The 20102-nt window shown below is 43.5% G+C and overlaps 1 protein-coding gene across 4 annotated transcripts in view; it reads left to right on the plus strand.

Annotated features, from left to right (window-relative positions):
- Positions 1 to 3713: 3713 nt before the first annotated feature.
- The window catches only part of lrp8 (low density lipoprotein receptor-related protein 8, apolipoprotein e receptor), a 115356-nt gene continuing 98967 nt past the window's right edge, over positions 3714 to 20102 (plus strand). For all 4 annotated transcript variants that reach the window (XM_040183768.2, XM_040183770.2, XM_040183766.2 and 1 more), the window contains exons 1-2: positions 3714 to 4053; positions 4920 to 5045. In XM_040183768.2, coding sequence (XP_040039702.2) covers positions 3987 to 4053; positions 4920 to 5045 — 193 coding nt within the window. In that variant the 5' untranslated portion in view covers positions 3714 to 3986. The remainder of the gene's footprint in view (positions 4054 to 4919; positions 5046 to 20102) is intronic.

Raw genomic sequence — 20102 nt, forward strand, 5'->3', positions numbered from 1 at the left:
TAAAGGTCTTAAGGTCTCAGTCAGACTCACTCACTGTCCTGCGGCAAAGATGAATGCAAGAGTTAGCTTCAAGTCTGTGTGCAGGGATGAAAGATGAAAACAATTTCAGCATTGACCTCCAGAAGTACAAATCAGAAACAGTTGAATGTGAGCATAGAAACACGATGACGGTCTGGTGCTGCAATGTGACTGAACTGCTCCGGCGCTTCACCGCTACCACTACTGGTTTTTTACTCCTTCGGGTGTAGCGCAACAACATCACAACACTTCACAGGCATAATATTACTTATAAAAACGTAATAGGGCAAACACTTATAGCAAGTTGTTGCCTTAAAAAACATTTAGACAACAAGCATGACCTTCATCAGAGTTGTTTAGTTGTGCAATTCTGAATACGTAATTACATTTTAGGGTTTTTATTTTATTTCAATGTACATTCTTTCGGAAAACATTCTGCTCTGGCTTTATTCCTCAGCAGCAATGAAGAAGAGGGTTACAGAAGTTACATTTTTGTACAAATTGCTCCATTTGTGTCACTGCTGCTAAACTAATCACTACCTGACGAAAGTCAAACGTTCGCCCTGTTTAGGGCAAGACAAAATCCTGAGGGAAATATCTGGTTCCTTGGCTGCTGAATTATAAACTATGTTAGCCAGATACTAATTGCCAATGATTCAACATTTGTGCAAACAGGTTTTATGCATGCATCCTCTGTGCAGCACCATGGCTTCTCTACGCAACTAAACACTCTTTGCAACTCCATGGTAATTATACACTACTTCATTTGCAATGTAAATCGAGGCACCGCTCTTCCGACTAAAGAGCTGATAATCTCTCACAGTACATTCTCAAAACGAATCCAACAGTGTGACACACCTTTTGCAATACATGTATATTTTCACGACTTGTCTTACATGAAATGTTAGAAAATGATATGTAATTGTGTATATTCACATGTTATGGGTGGGGGGGGGGTTTCATCCAGTGAGATATATTTTTCTGGCAATATTGCCGCACATCGCTGCTGGCAGCTGTCTAGAGTGCGTACAAAACACTTGTTCTTCTGCTCTAGTTCATGCCCATCCCTGAGCTCACTCTTACTAAAGGGGTGCACTGCACTGTAGGTACGACACACATGGTGTTATCCCCCCCCCCGGGCCTGATTGATTAAAGATGACACGCGTATATTATGTGTACATACATGAAACATATTGTGCACAACTCAAAGATACACCATATAACCAGGAAGATGTAACACCAGATGTGCACATTTTATTGTTTCTAGCTCATGCCACAGACATTATGATAGTAGACGGAACAGGGGTCATAACAGCAGTATCTGACCAAAATAGATTCACAAAGTAGATTTCATATGCGAAGATGTATAACTTATAACATAAATCTTCAGGGGAGTGAGATGAAGATCGCAGAGATAACACAGGACTTTCCCATTTACGGGTGTTTTTTTCCCTCTGAGAACTTTGTAACTACAACCGATGAGCAGTCATCATGAAGATGGTGCAAAGACTCATCAAGACTGTTTCCTGCACCTTTGGAAGCCTTTTAATGTTTCATTGACACTCATGTTTATTGAATATTTTATGAGGCAAGAATTGTGTTCTTCCTCTCTATTTATACAGTACTTTATTTATTATTCATGTGTTGATTCATGTGTAATTTCATGCACATGGGCCATGTTGAACTGCAGCAAATCAGGTTCTTTCTGCATACAGCAGGACAGACCTGCTTGATTGCACACGCTTTTAAATCAAAATTGTCTTCGTACTCTGATTATGTTTGGTTGCTTTACCGCTTTACGTATCCTTATAGATGTGACTCCACCTTCGCCCAACTGTGTTTCATTAAACAATGGTCATTGGCTACCAGAGTTATTAGGACTATTCTAGCCAACTGAAAATCAGCAAGCCACACGTACGGGAAATGTAGCTATTTATGTACTTCATCCAAAAAAATCCCATTACAGTCCCATAGCTATTTAATCCGCTTCCTTCAGAAGACGTGAAGTGAGAGAAAGCCTTATTACATTCCTTGAATGTTAATGGAAAAACAAAAGTGGATAAAACATTTTCTGGACAACGGGGCCCCTGTTTCCCATGTTTTAGTTCCATTAGTAACGGATACAAAGGATGCTGGTGCTTGACAGCATCAGTGTCAAGTGTAAATGTTTACACATAAGATTGGATTAAACGTATTAATATTGCAACTAATTTTAATTTCTGTGACATGCGCCGTGACCAAACTAAAATGAGACTACATGAAAATACGAGACAGAAATCAGATGGAACACAAAAACAAGAAGCTGAATGAAAAAATGAAAAGTGAAACAGAAAATTTAGCAATGTGGTTGAGAGATCTTTGCATCCGTGGTCTAATGTAAGAAATTCCATTGGGCTTAACAAAGCCCCATTGCTGCCACTAAATGGGCTCCCTCCTAAAAGAAACGAGGATACATTGAATAACAGTCAAAGACATTTTGTAAAATAACTCTTTTCCTGTTAAAGGATGGAGGAGAAGATTGATACCACGCATCTTATGGTCCATTAAAGGTGTTAAATAAAAGATTGGTAGCACCTTAATTACTTCCTAGCGGCTCTCAACATGGCGACGGATGAGCCAGCAGCTCAGTGATGACGGCACCAACAATGCAAAAAACTGCTAAAATAATGATTGAGCAAACTGTGTTTACATGAGGGAGAACCGGGCGGTGGGAACTACGCTTCTGTGATGATAACGACTGAGGAGAGGGCGCTATCAGCTGCAACCCCAATAAGCAAGCCGGACAAACCGCCTCTGGTCGATCAGACTATGTCAAGCACAGCGACGCACAGCTACCCGTGTAGCTGTAGTCTTAACAGAGCCAAGCTACATGGTTCCCCTTATTTTCAGGCTTCAAGCATGGATTCGCTCTCTTATCAAGGTTATAAGGGGATTGATACACAACTACCTATATATATATAGGTATATATATATAGGTATATATAGGTATATATATATATATATATATATATATATATATATATATATATACAGAAAGTTACAGGGCCAGGAGACATTAACTTATATTCAAAACTCTATTATGTTTAACATTGTTTAGTCATTGTAAATAATGCCAATGATCACTCGCTTTGGATCCCTCTCTTGTTCACAGCCAATAGCCGTTTGTAATGTTTCCAGTAAGGAGGTTTTCTATTAACCCTCTGTAAAAGATGACAAGAGTTGGTCACAAGTAATAAAACCGTTTATGAGCTGTCTTCCCCAGGATTGTGCGCGAGGACCATGTCTGTGATGCTGATTCCCAAGAACTTGAAACTGCTTGCTACCCCCCCTCATCTCAGATGCATTTGCCTCCTTTTTCTAAAATCGACAATCGGCGCCTTTGGTTTAATCGATGTTGAGCAGAAGGTTTTGGTCCTAGAAAACAACTTGTTGTGTGAATTGCGTTGTTTATTAGTGAGCTTTGGGGTTTAAGCTACTTCCTAACTAGCAGAAACGTGGCATTAATCTACCTGTTGAACTTTTACTAAGGGAGTGAAAAACGTCCCAGAAATGTTGAAAGATTTCTTTTGCAGTTTTGCAGGCTTTTTTGGTGACGTGGTGACGCGCAGTCTACAAACATGACTCGACACCCGACCTGATGTAGTTCCGTCACTTACTACACGAACCACGGGCCACGGGCCCGCCCCGACGCGTCACACCTCCAGACCGCAGCCGAGGCAGCGGAGCGAGGGGGAGGCGGCACACACACACACACACACACACACACACACACACACACACACAGAGGGAGAGAAAGAGAGAGAGCCCGGCTCGGCTCGGCTCGGCTCGCACGCGCTCACACGCTCAGCGGCAGCGGCGGAGAGAGGAACGCACACGGAGCGGAGAGCTCGGGAAACCCACTCAGCGGCTCTTCCATTGCACGCGCACCGCCGTGGACGCCGGCAGAACGCGCTCGCGGACCCCTAAAGATGTGGACGGAAGTCGGGAAGCTCGTGCTGTTCCACGTGCTGCTCATGGAGCTGCACGGCGGTGAAGGTGAGGCACTTGTCCCGATCGGGCATCTCGTCGCGGAGGGCAACGCTCCGGGGGGGGAGCGGATTGTCTCGCTTTCTCTCCCCCCCCCCTCCTCCCCTGCCTCTCTTTCTCTCTCCGTCCAGCCCGCGTCTGGTGCCCCTTTCGGGGACTTTTGTCACAAAGCGCGCGCTGCGGCTCGCGCCCGGTCTTTGCCGGTGACAAGAAGCGACAATAAGCGGAAGAGGAGACCCGTCATACACGTGTCTTGGTGCCGTAGGCGGATGTTATATCCAGGAAAAGGATGCATGTGGGGAAGATGTGGAAGCTTGTGCGCTTGGTGCCTTTTGTAGAATATAATTTGCCTGAACACATCTTTGTGCCAGCAGGACACCGGTGGAAGGCACTCGGGCTTAAGTTTATTCCCAATATCAGCAAGTCCATCATTGGCGTATTATGAGATGGAAAGGTGTACATCTTGTTGTGGGAATGTTGCATTTTAGGAAAAGACTAAAACCATCATGATGGAGGAGACATACTAGAGTATTGGAAGATGTAGAGCAACTTTAGCTGTTTGCTATTGGACAGAATAAATGATCTGCTTTGTTGTAGTAATGGCGTCATTGTGTAATCTGTTATCTTACAAACAGGAACGTCTTGCATTAGGCTAATATTGATAAAGCCTTCTCACAGCCTCCCCACTCTGAATGTCAATAATACATCCACCATATCTGTATGCTTCTAACTGGACTTTTTTTAATGTGACTAAATTGCATTTTAGGGGTTCAAAATCTCGTTCATTTAAATGACGTCTCCACTCATTCACATCCGAACACTTAATGGACCAACGAAGTGATTGACCACTTGCTTTCCTTTTTCTGACAACATAGGAACTAATACGAAGTCGGAGTGTGAAACGGGGCAGTTTCAGTGCAAGAACGGACGTTGCATCCCGACCCTGTGGAGATGTGACGACGACGACGATTGTTCAGACAGCAGCGACGAGGAGAACTGTCGTAAGTAGAATCTTGTTGCCAGATGAACTTGTGTACACATTTGCAGACGGTTATTTGGTGATGCTCCCGCATCCCGCCATTTTGGTACGAGCGGCTTGATACCTTGACAAAAAAAAACTAGACGCTGTAGATGTCTGATTTGATCCACACTGTGACTTTTAAATGAGTCAAGACACACTGAGAATAAGCTGCTTATCATTGTGCTTTGGGCCCCTCTGGAATCCCCCTTTCAGTTGTTAGTCTGCGGACGTCAGTGCAGAAACGGCTGATCCCGGATCATTGGTCGGGTCACATGGGCACAGGAATTTAACTATTTTCTTACTAATAAAATCCCCAATGAAACTCCAGACGCAAGGAGAGTTTTGGCCCTGCCGGGTCAGAGCAGGTCTATTTCATGATATTATAACTCTTACTGTGAGATAATGCCGGCCTTGTTCCCAGCTCACGCCGCTATATGTCTCATAATGCGCTGGATATACAACGGCTTCAGAGATTGTCCCGGAATCTGAAATATAGGATGATCAAATTGCAGCGTTATGTTTCATGAACGCTCGCTGCCGAGCAATGCATCAGGCTGTAATGCAAATACCGCTATGTTGCTGAGCACAAATTGACTGCTTTTGTGTTTCTGAGCCGTGCCCTTGGTCCTGTGGAAAGGGAGATTGCAAATGCAGTTTCAAGGACAGAATTGCAAATTTGATGTCACTCAATCAGATATTGTGTTTGGTCCTTAAGGAATATGTGAGTAAGACCCCGTAGCACATCATTATGGTTTGACTGGACACACTAGGAAATTAATGGACAACCAGCCGAGTAATAATCTCTTCCAAATTCGTCATGCTACTAATTGCTTGTGCGGTTATATTAGCGGCCAATTGATTCATTGCTTATCTTTGGGAGCGGAAACGCCAAACGCGTGATTCTCTCATGGCACACGCCCACAGTGAGGGTGGCTGCGTAATATCTTGAATGCAGTGACATCTACAAGCACGTCTCATTCACTGCAGAGACTGATTTTCGACACTGGGCAGCGCTTGATGGAAGTCAAATCTGATTTTAATGAGCTCTCTTTCCCTCTAGCAGGTGTGGTGCTTTTTTGTTTCTGTTTAACCGTTGCTGGGGGAGAATGTGTAAGTGGTCCTTAAGCCACGAGGTGACAGACTGTTCTTTTAACTGAGCCACTTTTGTCTTTGGCAGAAATGTGATCCGCCACTCCTCACTCCTTTTACTGTCCTGTGAGCTTTATAATACAATATGCTTTCCTGTCACTTCAGCTGCTCGGTCTCTACCTTTTTTTTTAAATCAAACTTGCTGTGCCTTGTGCTCTCCTTTGGTACCTCGATCCCTTCCCCGCTCCCAGCGCCTTACAGCCTGTGTTGGAAGTTTGGGTGTGCGTTCTAAAAAGCTGCTTTTTTAACATATGTGGCATTGTAGCACCGGCTAAGGGACGTCTCCTACTCCCCATTTCTTTTAAATCTCCTACGCGATTGGCAAAGCGGCCATGCCCACTCGTCTTATGCCCACAAAGAGCATCAGCCGGCACGTCGGTTGGAGATGAATCCAACAGCGTGACTCCGGTTGCCGGAGTGACGCTCAGCGCCCGGCAGCGTGCCAACCCCCCCCCCCCCCCCCCCCCCTCCGAAAAGCCAATATCACCAGCAGAGCTCAGAGGAGGAGGAGGAGGTTGAGGTGGAGAGGGATGGCCACAAAAGAGGAACAGGACATTTTGGAGGTGGGCTCGAACAAAATGGAAGCATGAGATTTGACACACGTTTTGCTTCACTCATGGTGGGGAGGCAAAGCTCAGTTGACCCGGAACAGGTGCCGTTCAAAGTAGGTTGTACATCAGCTGAATCCCATTGCGTTCATTCAGTAAGCGTCCTTACGACACCTTATTCGATGACTTTGGCTCTCGTTTTCTATCATTCCAAATAGATTCTTTAAACACGACGTCTGTAATGGTAAAGCTGTAATATGTCTCTAATAAGAACAGAAAATCTATCATACCAGGTTATATTACCTCAATGATACATTTTTGATACATCTAAGAATAAAAAAAAATATGTCTCTTGTGCTGGCTAAAATCAGATTTTTGTCCATTTTAATTTCCGGCAGGTTAGTTCGCTGATCTATTGATAAAATGATACTGGCTATTGTTCTCACTTGAAATGTATTGGATTGACACAAAGCATTCATGACCCACTATAATTGTTTTTTTCCAACAAATGTTTAGCAGTTTTAGAATGGTGCTCCATTTCACGTCTGTAGTGCAAATACTGTTTTGAGTGCTTACTTGTTAATTTAAAATGCATTAGAACGTGGCATGATACCTCTTTGCCATTGTGACATTGTTTCCCGTCAGTAGTCACATTACGCATCTATATTTCTGTTCTCACACACAGGTCTCGCTGTAGGGATTAACCCCTGTAACATCCTCACTCTGGCAGCTGTTTTAGAATAAGTCTCAGTAGCTCTGGTTGTCGTTTGTGCCGTCATCTCTCCTTTATTTAATTCTCCCGTCCTCTCCTCCTCCTCCTGCTCGTCTCCTTCCTTTGCAACATGCCTTTTGGTATATTTCGTTCTTGTTGCCCTGGGAAACGGTAAAGTAGTGTTGACGATGGTGATGGTTAGGGGGGGGCGGGGTTAAAGATACACATTGTGCATGCATGTGCTTTCTTACTAGTGAACACTCTTGCACACATGTCTGCACAGCCACTGCGATTCACCACCTCTGCACAGCTCTGTGTGACCTATATTTTGTCTTCGGAATGTACGGAAAAAAGGCATTATCGCATTTTCAGCGGATTTAAGTGGATTTAAACATGCCTAATCCAAAGTGCCACTGTAAAATCAGTTTGTATCTGGACCCCATAGCGGCTTTCAATTGTTCTCGGTCTAGAAAAAAGGCAAATACTGTGCGTTACATCTTCACAAATGTCAGTTATTTGTCATGCGGCTTTTGAATGGTGATTAAATAAAGAGTGTGAGTGCATGACACCTTAAACTCTAAAGCAGCATTGAGTTAGTTCAGCCTTAGAGTTACACACTTCAGAAAACATCAAGTTGTAGGATACTAAACCATCAGAGAACTATGAAACCCAACAGTAACAAACAAGGAAAAAGAAAAGTGTGTGTGTGTGTGTGTGTGTGTGTGTGTGTGTGTGTGTGTGTGTGTGTGTGTGTGTGTGTGTGTGTGTGTGTGTGTGTGTGTGTGTGTGTGTGTGTGTGTGTGTGTGTGTGTGTGTGTGTGTGTGTGTGTGTGTGAGAACCACAAAAACACAAGGCAGTGGCGTGAAATGTGTTGTGACATCTTCTCTATGGGAAGCTGGTCTCAGACTGCAGAGGAGACGCTCCCCTTCTCAGACTTATTGTCCTGCTGTGACACACACACACACACACACACACACACACACAGACTAATAAGAGACTGGATTGAAGGGCTTCAGGCATAAAGGGCCTTGTACTGCTCAGAGAAACATATTTTGGTCACCTGCTCTCACACACACACACACACACACACACACACACACACACACACACCTCATTCCAAAAAAGAAAAGAAAAGAAAATGGAGATACTCCATGTGTTTGTGTCCACGTGATTATCTAGAGGTGTTTGATGGATCTTGGCAAAGCAAAATAGAAATAAAACCTGTACAGAATGAAGATCTAAGCATTAATATGGTCAGTGCGTGTTGATCCCGTTCAGCTCAGTGTTCCCCAACCCTCCCTTTGCAGGCTCGCCCCACATCCCTGCTACTACACACTCAGTGTGTGTCTGTATATGTGCATGTGTGTGTGCAATTGGTTGGTCTATTTGGCCCCATGCGCCCATTAAAAGTCTGACATCAGCTGTGCTACAGTGATGTGTGTGTGTGTGTGTGTGTGTGTGTGTGTGTGTCTCAGTCAGCAGGTGACCAAAATATGTTTCTCTGAGCAGTACAAGGCCCTTTATGCCTGAAGCCCTTCAATCCAATCTCTTATTTGTGTGTGTGTGTGTGTGTGTGTGTGTGTGTGTGTGTGTGTGTGTGTGTGTGTGAGACCGAGAGAGAGACTCAGCTGGGCTCTGTGACGGCTCCATGACGACTGAGGCGCTGTAGCATATTTTGGACTTGATAGACAACTCATTGTCTGACAAGTTTGCGCATTAACTTGGATTTTATTTCTCTAGTTTTGGACAATGAGGAAGATTTCAAACAAGCTCACTTTTTTTGGCATGAATTGATTGCTCCTTTGGGTGCGTTACAGAAATGTTGTGAAGAAAAAATGGACAATAATTTCAATGTACTACTGAGTCAGAAACTAAAAGGATGTGAGAATGTTTGGCCGCATTTAAGCTAAAAGCTAAAAGTTGCCACTTAACGCTCAAGGCTGACGGTTTGGTGTAGGAGTTTTGAAAACCGTTAGATAAAATGCACAAATAGGATTCAATGATGGCTTTTATTCATTCATATTAAATAAACATCTAGAGCAATGACTAGTTTGTTCCGAACATAAGGCACTTATAAAAAATCAGTATCAAACTGGTTTAATAGGTTGTGTTTCATTGACGCTCCAATAAACACCGGCTTCTTATTTTACATCATGGTCTCTTCTGTCCCTGTGTTAACATAATAAAGAGCTCGACTGCCAGCTGGCCACCCCCCCCCCCCCCCCCCCCACCTTAAACATGGTGCATTCCCTAAAGATTGAATATTTAACATAATCAAATAGACCTGTGCAACATTGCTGGCCTGACAGTCGACGAGCCCTAAATATGGGGAGGTCACCTTTGTATCCTGCCCTACAAGTAAACATACCTGGAGAGTTGAAAAGCTGTTTGGTGCATCGATGCAAAACCGCAGCAAGATCATTTAAGCTGAGGTCAGTGCCAGCCTGAGGCGTTTTCTCTCTGCTCCCCTTCCATCCTCCCCTTTCTTCCGTTGTTGGACCCCCTCTCTTTTCCCCAGGAGCGTCGGTATTGTGGCTCCGTATTGACATAAAGGGCAAGGGGATGAAATGCAGCAAACCTACAAGCAGCAAGAAGTTGCTGTGAGCCTGCACTTTCCATCTGCATACTTCTAATCCAATTAGTGAGGGCCTCAGTGCTAGAGATTCTGCACTGTGTGTGTGTGTGTGTGTGTGTGTGTGTGTGTGTGTGTGTGTGTGTGTGTGTGTGTGTGTGTGTGTGTGTGTGTGTGTGTGTGTGTGTGTGTGTGTGTGTGTGTGTGTGAGAGAAAGCAACGATAGGAAGCAGTAGAGAGTTTTTTTTCTCTGCTTGTGGACTAATTTCTCTTTGTCGGTTTTAAATTAAAACAAATAAACAACTGAAATCTTTTTGTTATATCTGAATGTTTCTTTGTCTCCCCTCAAGGCCAAATAAGAGTATCTATATCAGATCAAATTCTCTGGTGAATATACTGCATGGTTACCTGCAGGGTCAGTGGTTTTAACCGACGTTTTGACCCCGTTGCTCCAAAGTATCGCTTAAATATTTTATTTCATTATATTTTTCTCCAGGTAATATTTAAATGCTGTAGAAGTTAGATGGAACAGTAGAATGGGGCCAATTTGAACAGAAAGGTCACATCTGCCAGCTCAAATAATTCTAATCAATTCCTGTGTGAATGTGCAGTGTCAGAGGGGTCTTTTTGTGATGATCATCGAGGGAATTCTTTACAAACTGTGCAGTTCTGTTCAGCTTTAAAGAGCCTTTCAACTTGTTTCAGATCAGTTTTAGTTTTTATGCCCACAGCTTTACTGTTTGATACACATGCTCATTGTTCTTAATTACATGAACCCAGTGGAGCATTTAGCTGCAAATGAGCCAGACATTTCCCTCAGGAATTGGTGGAGACCAAAACCGAGCTAGAAGGAGGCCAACGCCTCACTGCGGCTGCTGGTTTTTAACCATTTCAAACGGATCCGCTGTCAATTACATACAAAAAATGTCCGTTGTCTAAGTATGTGGACTCATCAAGAGGTTGCAGTGTGATTTCCGTCACTCAAACAGTGGATCATCTGCTCTCTCAGAACACGTAACAGCAAGACTGCTTAGTTCTGCTTTCCTACAGTCCAGGTATATTTGTAATAACATAATTTTACTGTAAAGATTTGTCCATGGACTCTGCTCTCACCACAGAAACAATGAGGGTGACCCTTAACGTAGCATAACCCGATGATCAGTACAGAAAAGTACCAGACGGGAAATGCGGACACCGAGGGGAAAAGGTGAGGTGGTATTTTGTTAAAGGGGTAAATCAATTGCAACAAACTTTCCAGCCGAAGAGAAAAAATAGGAGTCAGGGTTGAGTTATATTCATATCTCTCTTTCAGGAGTTCAACTCTTGCCCTCTCCGCTCGGCACCCGTTCCCCGCTACCTCCTGTCTTTTCTGTCAGAATTAGCTCGTCGGGTTTCCGACAGATTACGTTGTGTTGTTTGCCGGCTCCGCTGCAAAGTCACTTATTGTTCAAAGGCGAACTGCGATAACACCGGCGTGTCTGTGTGTGTCTGCGTGCACGCATTTTTAGTGTCTCATTCTCGCGTGCCTCTTGTGCCTGTATTGTAGGGTTTAGCTGTTGTTATCCCCCCTCCCTCCCTCCCGCACCCAGCCGTGTCTGACAGGGTATCATGGCTTTAATCCCCAACTCAGATTAACAGAATATCTTCATGTGCTTCCATTTCATTATTTACATTTGCGGTAATCCTGTTTTTTACTTTGCGCTCTGTTGCCTGGAATATGCAGTCAGGAGCAGCGGATGAAGCAACAAGCGAGAACGCCGATGAATAAAACATGGCTGCTAATGCCAGTCTGCTGGCTGACACCCAGACGCGACCCGAGAGGGCGGCATGTCAGAAGGTTTCTTGTGAAGTTACTTATGGGAGTTACAAAGTGGAGGAAAGAGTACGGTCGCCTTCTTCTGATGACATTTCTCCAGTTGCTCTCCGTCAGTCCTCCTCTGTTCTGTGTGCTTCCTTTCTCTATACTCGATACTATTTCAGTTTTCTCTTTGCTCTGCTCTAAATCCTGCCGCTCTCGTGTTGTCGGGAGTGTATCTCCCCTTTCCTCTCTTTAGTCTTCTGCTAAAGTTTGAGCCTCTACATCCTACGGCGCTTCAGTGTCTCCTGTCAAATACAATAGGAAATGTTCCAAGCAGGAAATCAGCGTTGAGACCGTGGCAGAGTAAATGTTTTAGAAAAATTTGGAACATTTTGGTCTGCGCATGTTGGTGGGAAATATTGCGACTTTGTGTTTGTTTTCCGATGTCTGGCACTTACAAACTCTCCGGCAGAGGGAAGGCAGCTGGAAGGAGGATTTGAACGGATCAAAAACGTACGTGAAAAGGACCCAAAGCGACTCACCCACCTTCATATCATCTGTATCATTAGGTAACAGAAAACACTGGGTGGATGCAGATCCTAAAACCGCTTTGATGCGCGCTCCCTGTCCGCTAGTGGGAATGTACTCACCTGTGTACATTCAGTGAGAAGTCCGTGCTGATTTTGACAAAGAGAAGTAGAAATTTATTAAGCTTTCTTTCCCTTGGCCCTTTACCGATAATTCTAAGAGTTTATTCATACATCTCACCTCCCTTAAAATATGTTTTGTCACTCCTATTCAGTTGAAATTAAAAAACAGAGATGTTGGCTTCTCTTGCACAAAACCTTAATTTTACAAAACAGTGGCAATTTGGATAACCGCAATATATAGATTACCGTATCATTTTGAACCTGTTCCACACCAAACATACCTTTCAAATGCAACACCTGTGTTTGTGTCCATTTTAGAGCACATGTACCATCCACCATCATTGGGACCTTTCACATTTTCAGCCCAAACAGTAATACTGCTTAATAAAATGACTGATGTAGTGGTTGACATTTTTCTTTAGGATGTTCCTCCTCTTCCCCACATCCTTTCCCTGCCCGCTCTCCTCCTGTCCAACACCAGCCATCTGGCTTTTGAGTGAAGCTGTTTATGTAGATGACACACACACACACACACACACACACACACACAAGGTGTCTCCTTTTATATACACGTCTCTCGAGCTAAGCCTGGGAACGTGTCTTTGGCCTTGAGGGGATTTTGCTGTCACTCTTTGATGGTAAAGCTCGTGCTCAGTAATACCGGTTATCAGAAAAGAAAGAAACCTCATAGAGCTTCTGTTTTTGGGGATTCTCATAATGCTTAATCCAACATGTTTACCTTCTGCATGATTAATTATCACAACACGGGAAAGGAATTAATTCTAAGGAGCACATTTTCCACTGCTGGTTGAAGAGCAAAAAATACCCTCTGAATACCCCATGCAACTCCTGATTAAAAGTCCTCTCTGTTGAAGTTATGATGTGGGGATTATTGGATGTTTTTTGAAGTATGAAAATCAGTTGCGCCGTAGTTGCTGGATGTCCCTCAGGACGTATCGACGTTAAAAATGCAGCTAGTTGGGATGTTGGCTGCTTAGCAGAGTTTTCAAGATGCCCCGGCGGGTGGAAGAACCGGAGTCGGTATTCTGGTGGGAGGACGGAGTCTCGTTCTGTCGAGTTCGTTACATCGTGGAGGATGAAATGTTCTTCATCGGATCTCCCTTTTCTGCGCCGTCCTCTCCCTCCATCTTTGTCCGCTCCCAAGGTCTCTTTTTCTGCCTTTTCTTCTCTTCTGGCATGTGTTCAGAGGGCGTTTAACCAACGACAACGCTCCCTCCCTGCCCCCCACACCCTCCCCCCCACACCCTATTATGTGTCATTGCAGCGGCGCTTGAATGTTTGGGAGGAGGGTGACACCTTCTCAATGCGGCCTGAGAGGTCTCTCTCTCTCTCTCTCTCTCTCCCTCTTTCTCTCTCTCTCTCTCGCTCAAACTCACAAACGCATATGCATTTGTGCACTTATGCATTCTTGCTTCTGGAGCGCTGTACAACGTGGAGGAATGAACGGTGACCTTTTCTTTGACATTGTTATAACAGTGAGCCACGGTCGGATACGTAAAAAGCGATTTTGCTTTTGTTTGGTTTCACAGTTTCTCAATATTATACGTCACTCTGTGCTCTTACTTGAAAAGTACCTGTGTGTCGTTTGATGTTCAAACTTTCTTTTTATCTTTTCAAACTGTTTTCTTTGAATTTGTGTAGTCATGTAGTAATTGTGTATTACTTTTTTCTTGCCCTTTCTGAATTGTGCCGCATTGTTTTCTTCACATTATTGCGTTCCCTCTGTTTTCCACCCAATATCTAGCAGGCGGGCTGTAGGACTTTTTAGTAGTCACAGGTTTTGTCGACAAAAAATGAATAATAATTTAACTTAAAACCATTGGGCTGATTAAGCAGATCCTTGCACCGGCCACACACGAACAACCCTGCAAATAAATGTTTCGAGAGCCACGATGAGTATCGACACTAGTCCTGTTTGCTCGTGTGAACCAGTGACCGTCACACTGAAAGAGCATCCAGAGAGGTTCTATAAGTGTGTTTAGCCAGAGAGGCTTGTGAAGGCGGGACGATTTCATGCCTTGCTGTCCATAAAATTCCACTTCGCAATGCCTGCTCAGTGCAGGTTTTTGCAACCACTAAATCCTGCAACTACATTTAAAAAGCTGACGTTTACTCTTGGAATCACCTACCCTAGATATCAAGTACCCTTTAAAATGTACACAGCCAAGAGTCTAAGTTATGTGTTTGTATGATAAAGGTTGCAACACAGTAAACACTATTTCTGCCTCTAGTGAAAAAGATAAATAGATGCTCAGATGTTTTATTATAACACATTGTTGTTGTTGTTATTAATGTAGTAAAAAGAGATTATGGGTTTGGACTACAAACTTTCTATTTATTTCCCTTTGGTCCAATGAATATTTGCCTTCCAAGCTATATACGTTGCTGCATCTATTCAAGCAGTAAACTCTAAAAAATATCATTAAGGCAATAGAATATAGCAATGACTTCAAATGTGATTTATAAAATAAAATCATTTTGATATTGTCTTGGTGTCCAACACTAAGCTTACAAAGAAAATATGTGTCCAGACTATAACGACACAAAACGCTGCCTGTAGAAATATTTCATTGGATGATGATGACCCATGTGCAAACCAGACCCTCTACCACACGCACACATGCATCCACTCCAGCGTGGTGAAGACCCAGTGACCCAGTTGTGACAGAAGGCAGTAGTTATGTATAATTGGCCTGTGGTGTTATTACTGTGATGCGTTTCCTTTCCGTACTGGCTTTATTCCTCCTCTGTCTCCCCCTGACGAGGTGGCCGTGGTCCGCTTTTCTCTGTGAGACGATGCTTTCATGAATGATCAGACAGCTTAATTAAACGCGGACTCTATCCGGATGAATTTCTTTTTGGTTTGGTCATTTTTTTTACAGCACATTTTGAACATTTGCTGCAATAACCTCATCCACGAAGGATGACATCTCAGTGCTCGCATCGCCTTTGAACGTTGAACAATGAGACCTCAGTTCATGTTTTTATACAATAACGTATACGCACTACATTGATCATATTTTCCCAGCTTTATTATGTTGTCAGAAAGCCTTTTCTGAAGGGGGAGATGACCCGAAAGGTCCCTTTCAAAGCAACCAAACTCTCTTTGATGTGGGTTGTGTTGACAAAAGCCGTATACATATCTTTCATTTCAAAAATATATGGTCCGACTTTGATAAAAGACGGAAAAATATTTTTAAAACGGCATACACACTTAAATGTGTGTTTTTGTCGAGAGCAGAACATAACATGCCTACCCTGCAGTTTTTTTGTGGGGGGGAAGACAATGTCCTTTTCTTTGAGGATTGATTTTTCTTTGAAGAGACTTGTGAATATGGATCCTAATCAGAGCACCATTGCTGTTCTCCAAGAGGCCTTTTCACTTGAGCAGCTACTAGAACAGGTGGCTGTGTGCAATTGTTCAACACTGGAATGTAAAGATGGAGAATGCAGGTGACAAAATAAGTGACCTATTGTAGGTTCTGACACGTATCAACAAGAAGTAAATCTACAAATGTGACGGAAAATAGGATCGATAAGAATGCTTTACAATAGTAAAAAATTGTTCTTCCAGCTGGATTTGTTACCTTTTAATGTATTTCTATGAAGTTTTATTCCTGTCCTTTGACATAACTCTACAGGAGTTCAATTTCAAATCAGAAATATGCAAGTTTTTATCCTGCCACTGACAGTCTGATCCGTCCTCACAGTTTACCTGATTTATTCTTTTCACCTCTAGCGCTTTCTGAAAGTCATGTAATTAAAGTTGCACAATGTCTTTCGTCAGAAACCTCATTTACCCATAATCCAATTTGTCAGATGCCATCAAATTATGCATTCACCCTTAAGTATGTTTTTGCAATCTTAAGTAACATTGAGAGGAGTGACACTGTGAGGGATTTTGTGCAGGTGAAGTATGTTTTACAAAACTTCAAAGAGCATGGGGATGCTTTTTCATCCGAGTGCACTCGAGACACATTGATCCGTTTCTAATGCAGAGACTCTTGCACCTTGTTCAAGAATCCGGGGAGACGACCATTTTTTTTTTTTTTGTTCACGCTTGAAATGTTGAGTAAAAATAATGTTTGATGAGTTAAGTATATCATAGCATGAAACGGGAAAATAAGCAGGGGAGTTGCAGCTGATGGTCTGATGAAATAGATCATATGTGCTTAAGAGATTGATACAGGGATGAGAATGCGTGTGAAAGGACGTCAGCTTATGGACCTGTGATTAAAATCTAATTTTTGGAGACACATATTCTGCAATGTTTATTGGCACAGGGTGTTTCTGGCCAACGGCAGTCCAACAAGCTAGAGAGATACTTTTATTTTCCACCTGTCTGTTATAATATGAATAATGATTTAGTTGGTTGCGTTAAATAATGCAACAAATGTGCAACGAATGCGCCGAACAAAATAGGCGCAAACCTCATAGTGAGTTGGTGCGTTTGTATGTGTGTGTGTGCTGCTGACCTTAATTCATCCCATTAGCACCAAGTCTCCAGAGGGTCTATGGCGATGTGATCAAAGCATTAGCACCCCTTGCTAATTGATTTCAATGAATGCCATATTTATACTTCACTTAGTAAATTACACCAACATGCAGTTTGGGGTGTTTGGTGTGTGTGTGTGTGTGTGTCTATATCTTTGTGTGTACATGGGGGGGGGGTCAAATCTGTACACTCAGTTTTTTTTAATGGGATCAATGCTTTCCTTCCTGTATCTCCAGATGGTCACAGTAGTAGAAGGTGTGCGTGCGTGTGTGCGTGCGTGCGTGTGTGTGTGTGTGTGTAAAGGGGCTGCTGGGACCTAGGACGGATAAATCTTTAATCATGCGCTTGCTCTCATGTTTCATTTAATTGCCCCCTCTCCCCCCCCCTCCGGTGGCATTGTGGTTTACTGTGTCTTTGACCATGTGTGTGTGTGGGGGTTTGTATTCATTCCAAAGGTAGTGGGAGAGATTTAATTGTGTGTTATATGGCAGTGGTCCCCAACCTTTTTTACCTCACGAATGTCAGCCAATATTTCGCGGACCGGTTCGCTGAAGAAAAACGCCTGGTGACGCGTGGGGAGTCTGTCAGAGGGACGAGCGCAAAAAATGAGTAGAATTACCGGTCAATTTTCAAAACATTTTTCAGAAAAAAAAAAAAAATGCTTTCTGTGGTGCGGCCCGGTGGTTGGGGACCACTGTTATATGGTACATGTACTGTAGGTCACTTTGTGCTCTCGGCATGAAACCAGCATTATGTCTCTTTTAAAAATAAAGTGCTCTATATGCTGCATTTATATATTCATTTGATTTGGATGTGGTTCATCTTGGGTCCTTTTATACTGTGTGTATGTGTGTGAGTGTACCGTTAGTGTCAACGTGATGAAGGGACTATGGATTAGTGTGTCAGCTAATGAGTCAGTGTGTGTATGACGTTATACGCTTCACAGGTGTCTCAATGATGGAGAGTTTCCCGTCGTGCGTGCGTGCGTGCGTGTGTGTGTGTGTGTGTGTGTGTGTGAGTTTGTCCATTAGCTTGTGAGGGACCGTAGAGCCAGCGACCCCGCTGACCTGAATGGAAAAGCCTGACCATCCCTCGTCCACCCCGCAGACCCCAGTCTGCTTTACTAATGCGCTGATGAGGGAAGGAGAGACACATGAGGCGAAACATGCAAGAGAATACACACACACACACACACACACACACAATCTCCTCCTCAGCACCTCGCTCACCCACGATGCTGTCAACCACACGACAGTAGTTTGTGTGCATGTGTCTGTGTACTGAAGTCTCAAAGGTATAAAAACAAAGATCTAATAGAAAGAAGCCGTTTGCATGCTCTGTGAACACGGCTTCTTCCCCGTCACGACATGCCCACAAACTGCTTTTCCTGTATGTTGGTATGTTTATTGTGAAAAACGGTCTCAAAAAGTGAGCTGAGCGCCTTGTAATCAACTTCCGTTCCCCTGCAGTGTGTAGCATGGGGAAGCGGGATGAGGTACGCATCAAAGAAAGTTGGCCGGGGAGCAATCCAAGAGCATGATCTGTTTTCCCCAAATCAGCCCAACTAGCCGTTGGATTAGTAATGAGAAACTGATTAGGTTTTCCTTCCTGCTGAAGCCATCACTACGTTTCAGGCCCGTGGCCACTGTGGATTTGTTAAACTGTTTAACGCTTGCTTGGGTTTCTGGATTCCCCGAATTGAATTGTTACTCCATCAATTTTTTTTTTGTCCGTATGTTGATGTCTATATCCTTTTCCTGTTTCTTCCCTCTCATGACTTAATTCTGTGAAGTAAAACGATACGTCTCCACCAAGATGTTATGAACTATTTAACCAAAATCATGATACAACTTCTCAGTCTCCATTTGTGTGCTCCCAGTGTGTGTGCACCTGGTGCTTTGGAAAAAGGATGACGGATTTAAGAAGCGGATGAACACTGTCTCCGTGGACTGGCTCGGCTGTGTGTGTGTGTGTGTGTGTGTTTCCGTTTCCGTCTGGCACGGAGGCTAAAAGAGAGCAAGAGAGCCACAGATCAATTCCCTTTTTATTGTGACGGGACGATTTGAGATTCATGGCCTCCTGTGACCCAGATTGGTTCCTCCTTTCTACCTACGCTCCTCCTTGTTGGCACAGAGGCACACCATCAGGAGGAGGGAGAGATGAAAAGAGAGATCGGGTGGATTAAAAACAATAGGTGTGAGAACGGGCAGAGCCGATAATAAAGAGGAGAAGAACGGACGCCAGGTGTGACAATGGCGAGCGGGAGTTTGGAAAGAACAATTCTCAGCTGTCAGTTATTGCTGCTTAGCTTATGTTCGTTAATATTAGCGGGCTAAGACCCTGTCAATGGGCTCTGGTGGTCTCAGTGCAATGCATTGATTTCCTCTATGTTGTTATTGTGAAATATAGAACTAAAGGGCAACCCAAGGACCACAAAGTTCAATTGGTTAATCGACACTCTCCCTCCATTTTATCACTTCACATTACCTGATCAAAGACAGTTTCACTGCATACTAGCGACAAGCAGCCTGTGCAGATGTTGAACGTACATGAGTTATTGTTAAAATCTTTGATTATCTTAAAGTAAATATTGTTTATGGTTACTTTGTCCACAGATAAGATAAGAGTAGCAGGTTATAATGTTGCTGCCACCACTGTGATTTACTCTATCAGAGAGGTTTTATGGCCCCTACTGCACATGTTAAATGGCTTTACCCAAATGTGACAAAGACAAATGCTTGTTATTAGGATTGCTAGCAGGAAGTGGCACGGACCAGGGTGTCCATTTCCTCTGTCCTTACCTTCTGTGGCTTCCATCTGTTTCCCCTTCCTTCACTTCACAATTTTACATTCATTGTTAATGATGTGCTTTATATGCCTGGCAGTTGCTTTTGATGCCATATTTACGAATGCAATTTACATAATTTTGAAAACAAATTCCCTGCACAGGCTTTTGGTCGAAATCTAGACTTGCATTGGCACACTTTGGCTTTATTTGGCATTGGTTTGATTTTCTAAATCGCAGTCGAATGCTGCCAATGCACTGTGCATGCATCTTGGGTCAGTCTAGTCCCCCCCCCCCCCCCCCCCA

This window comes from Gasterosteus aculeatus, chromosome 8 (genome assembly GCF_964276395.1).
Source record: "Gasterosteus aculeatus chromosome 8, fGasAcu3.hap1.1, whole genome shotgun sequence".
NCBI lineage: Eukaryota > Metazoa > Chordata > Actinopteri > Perciformes > Gasterosteidae > Gasterosteus > Gasterosteus aculeatus.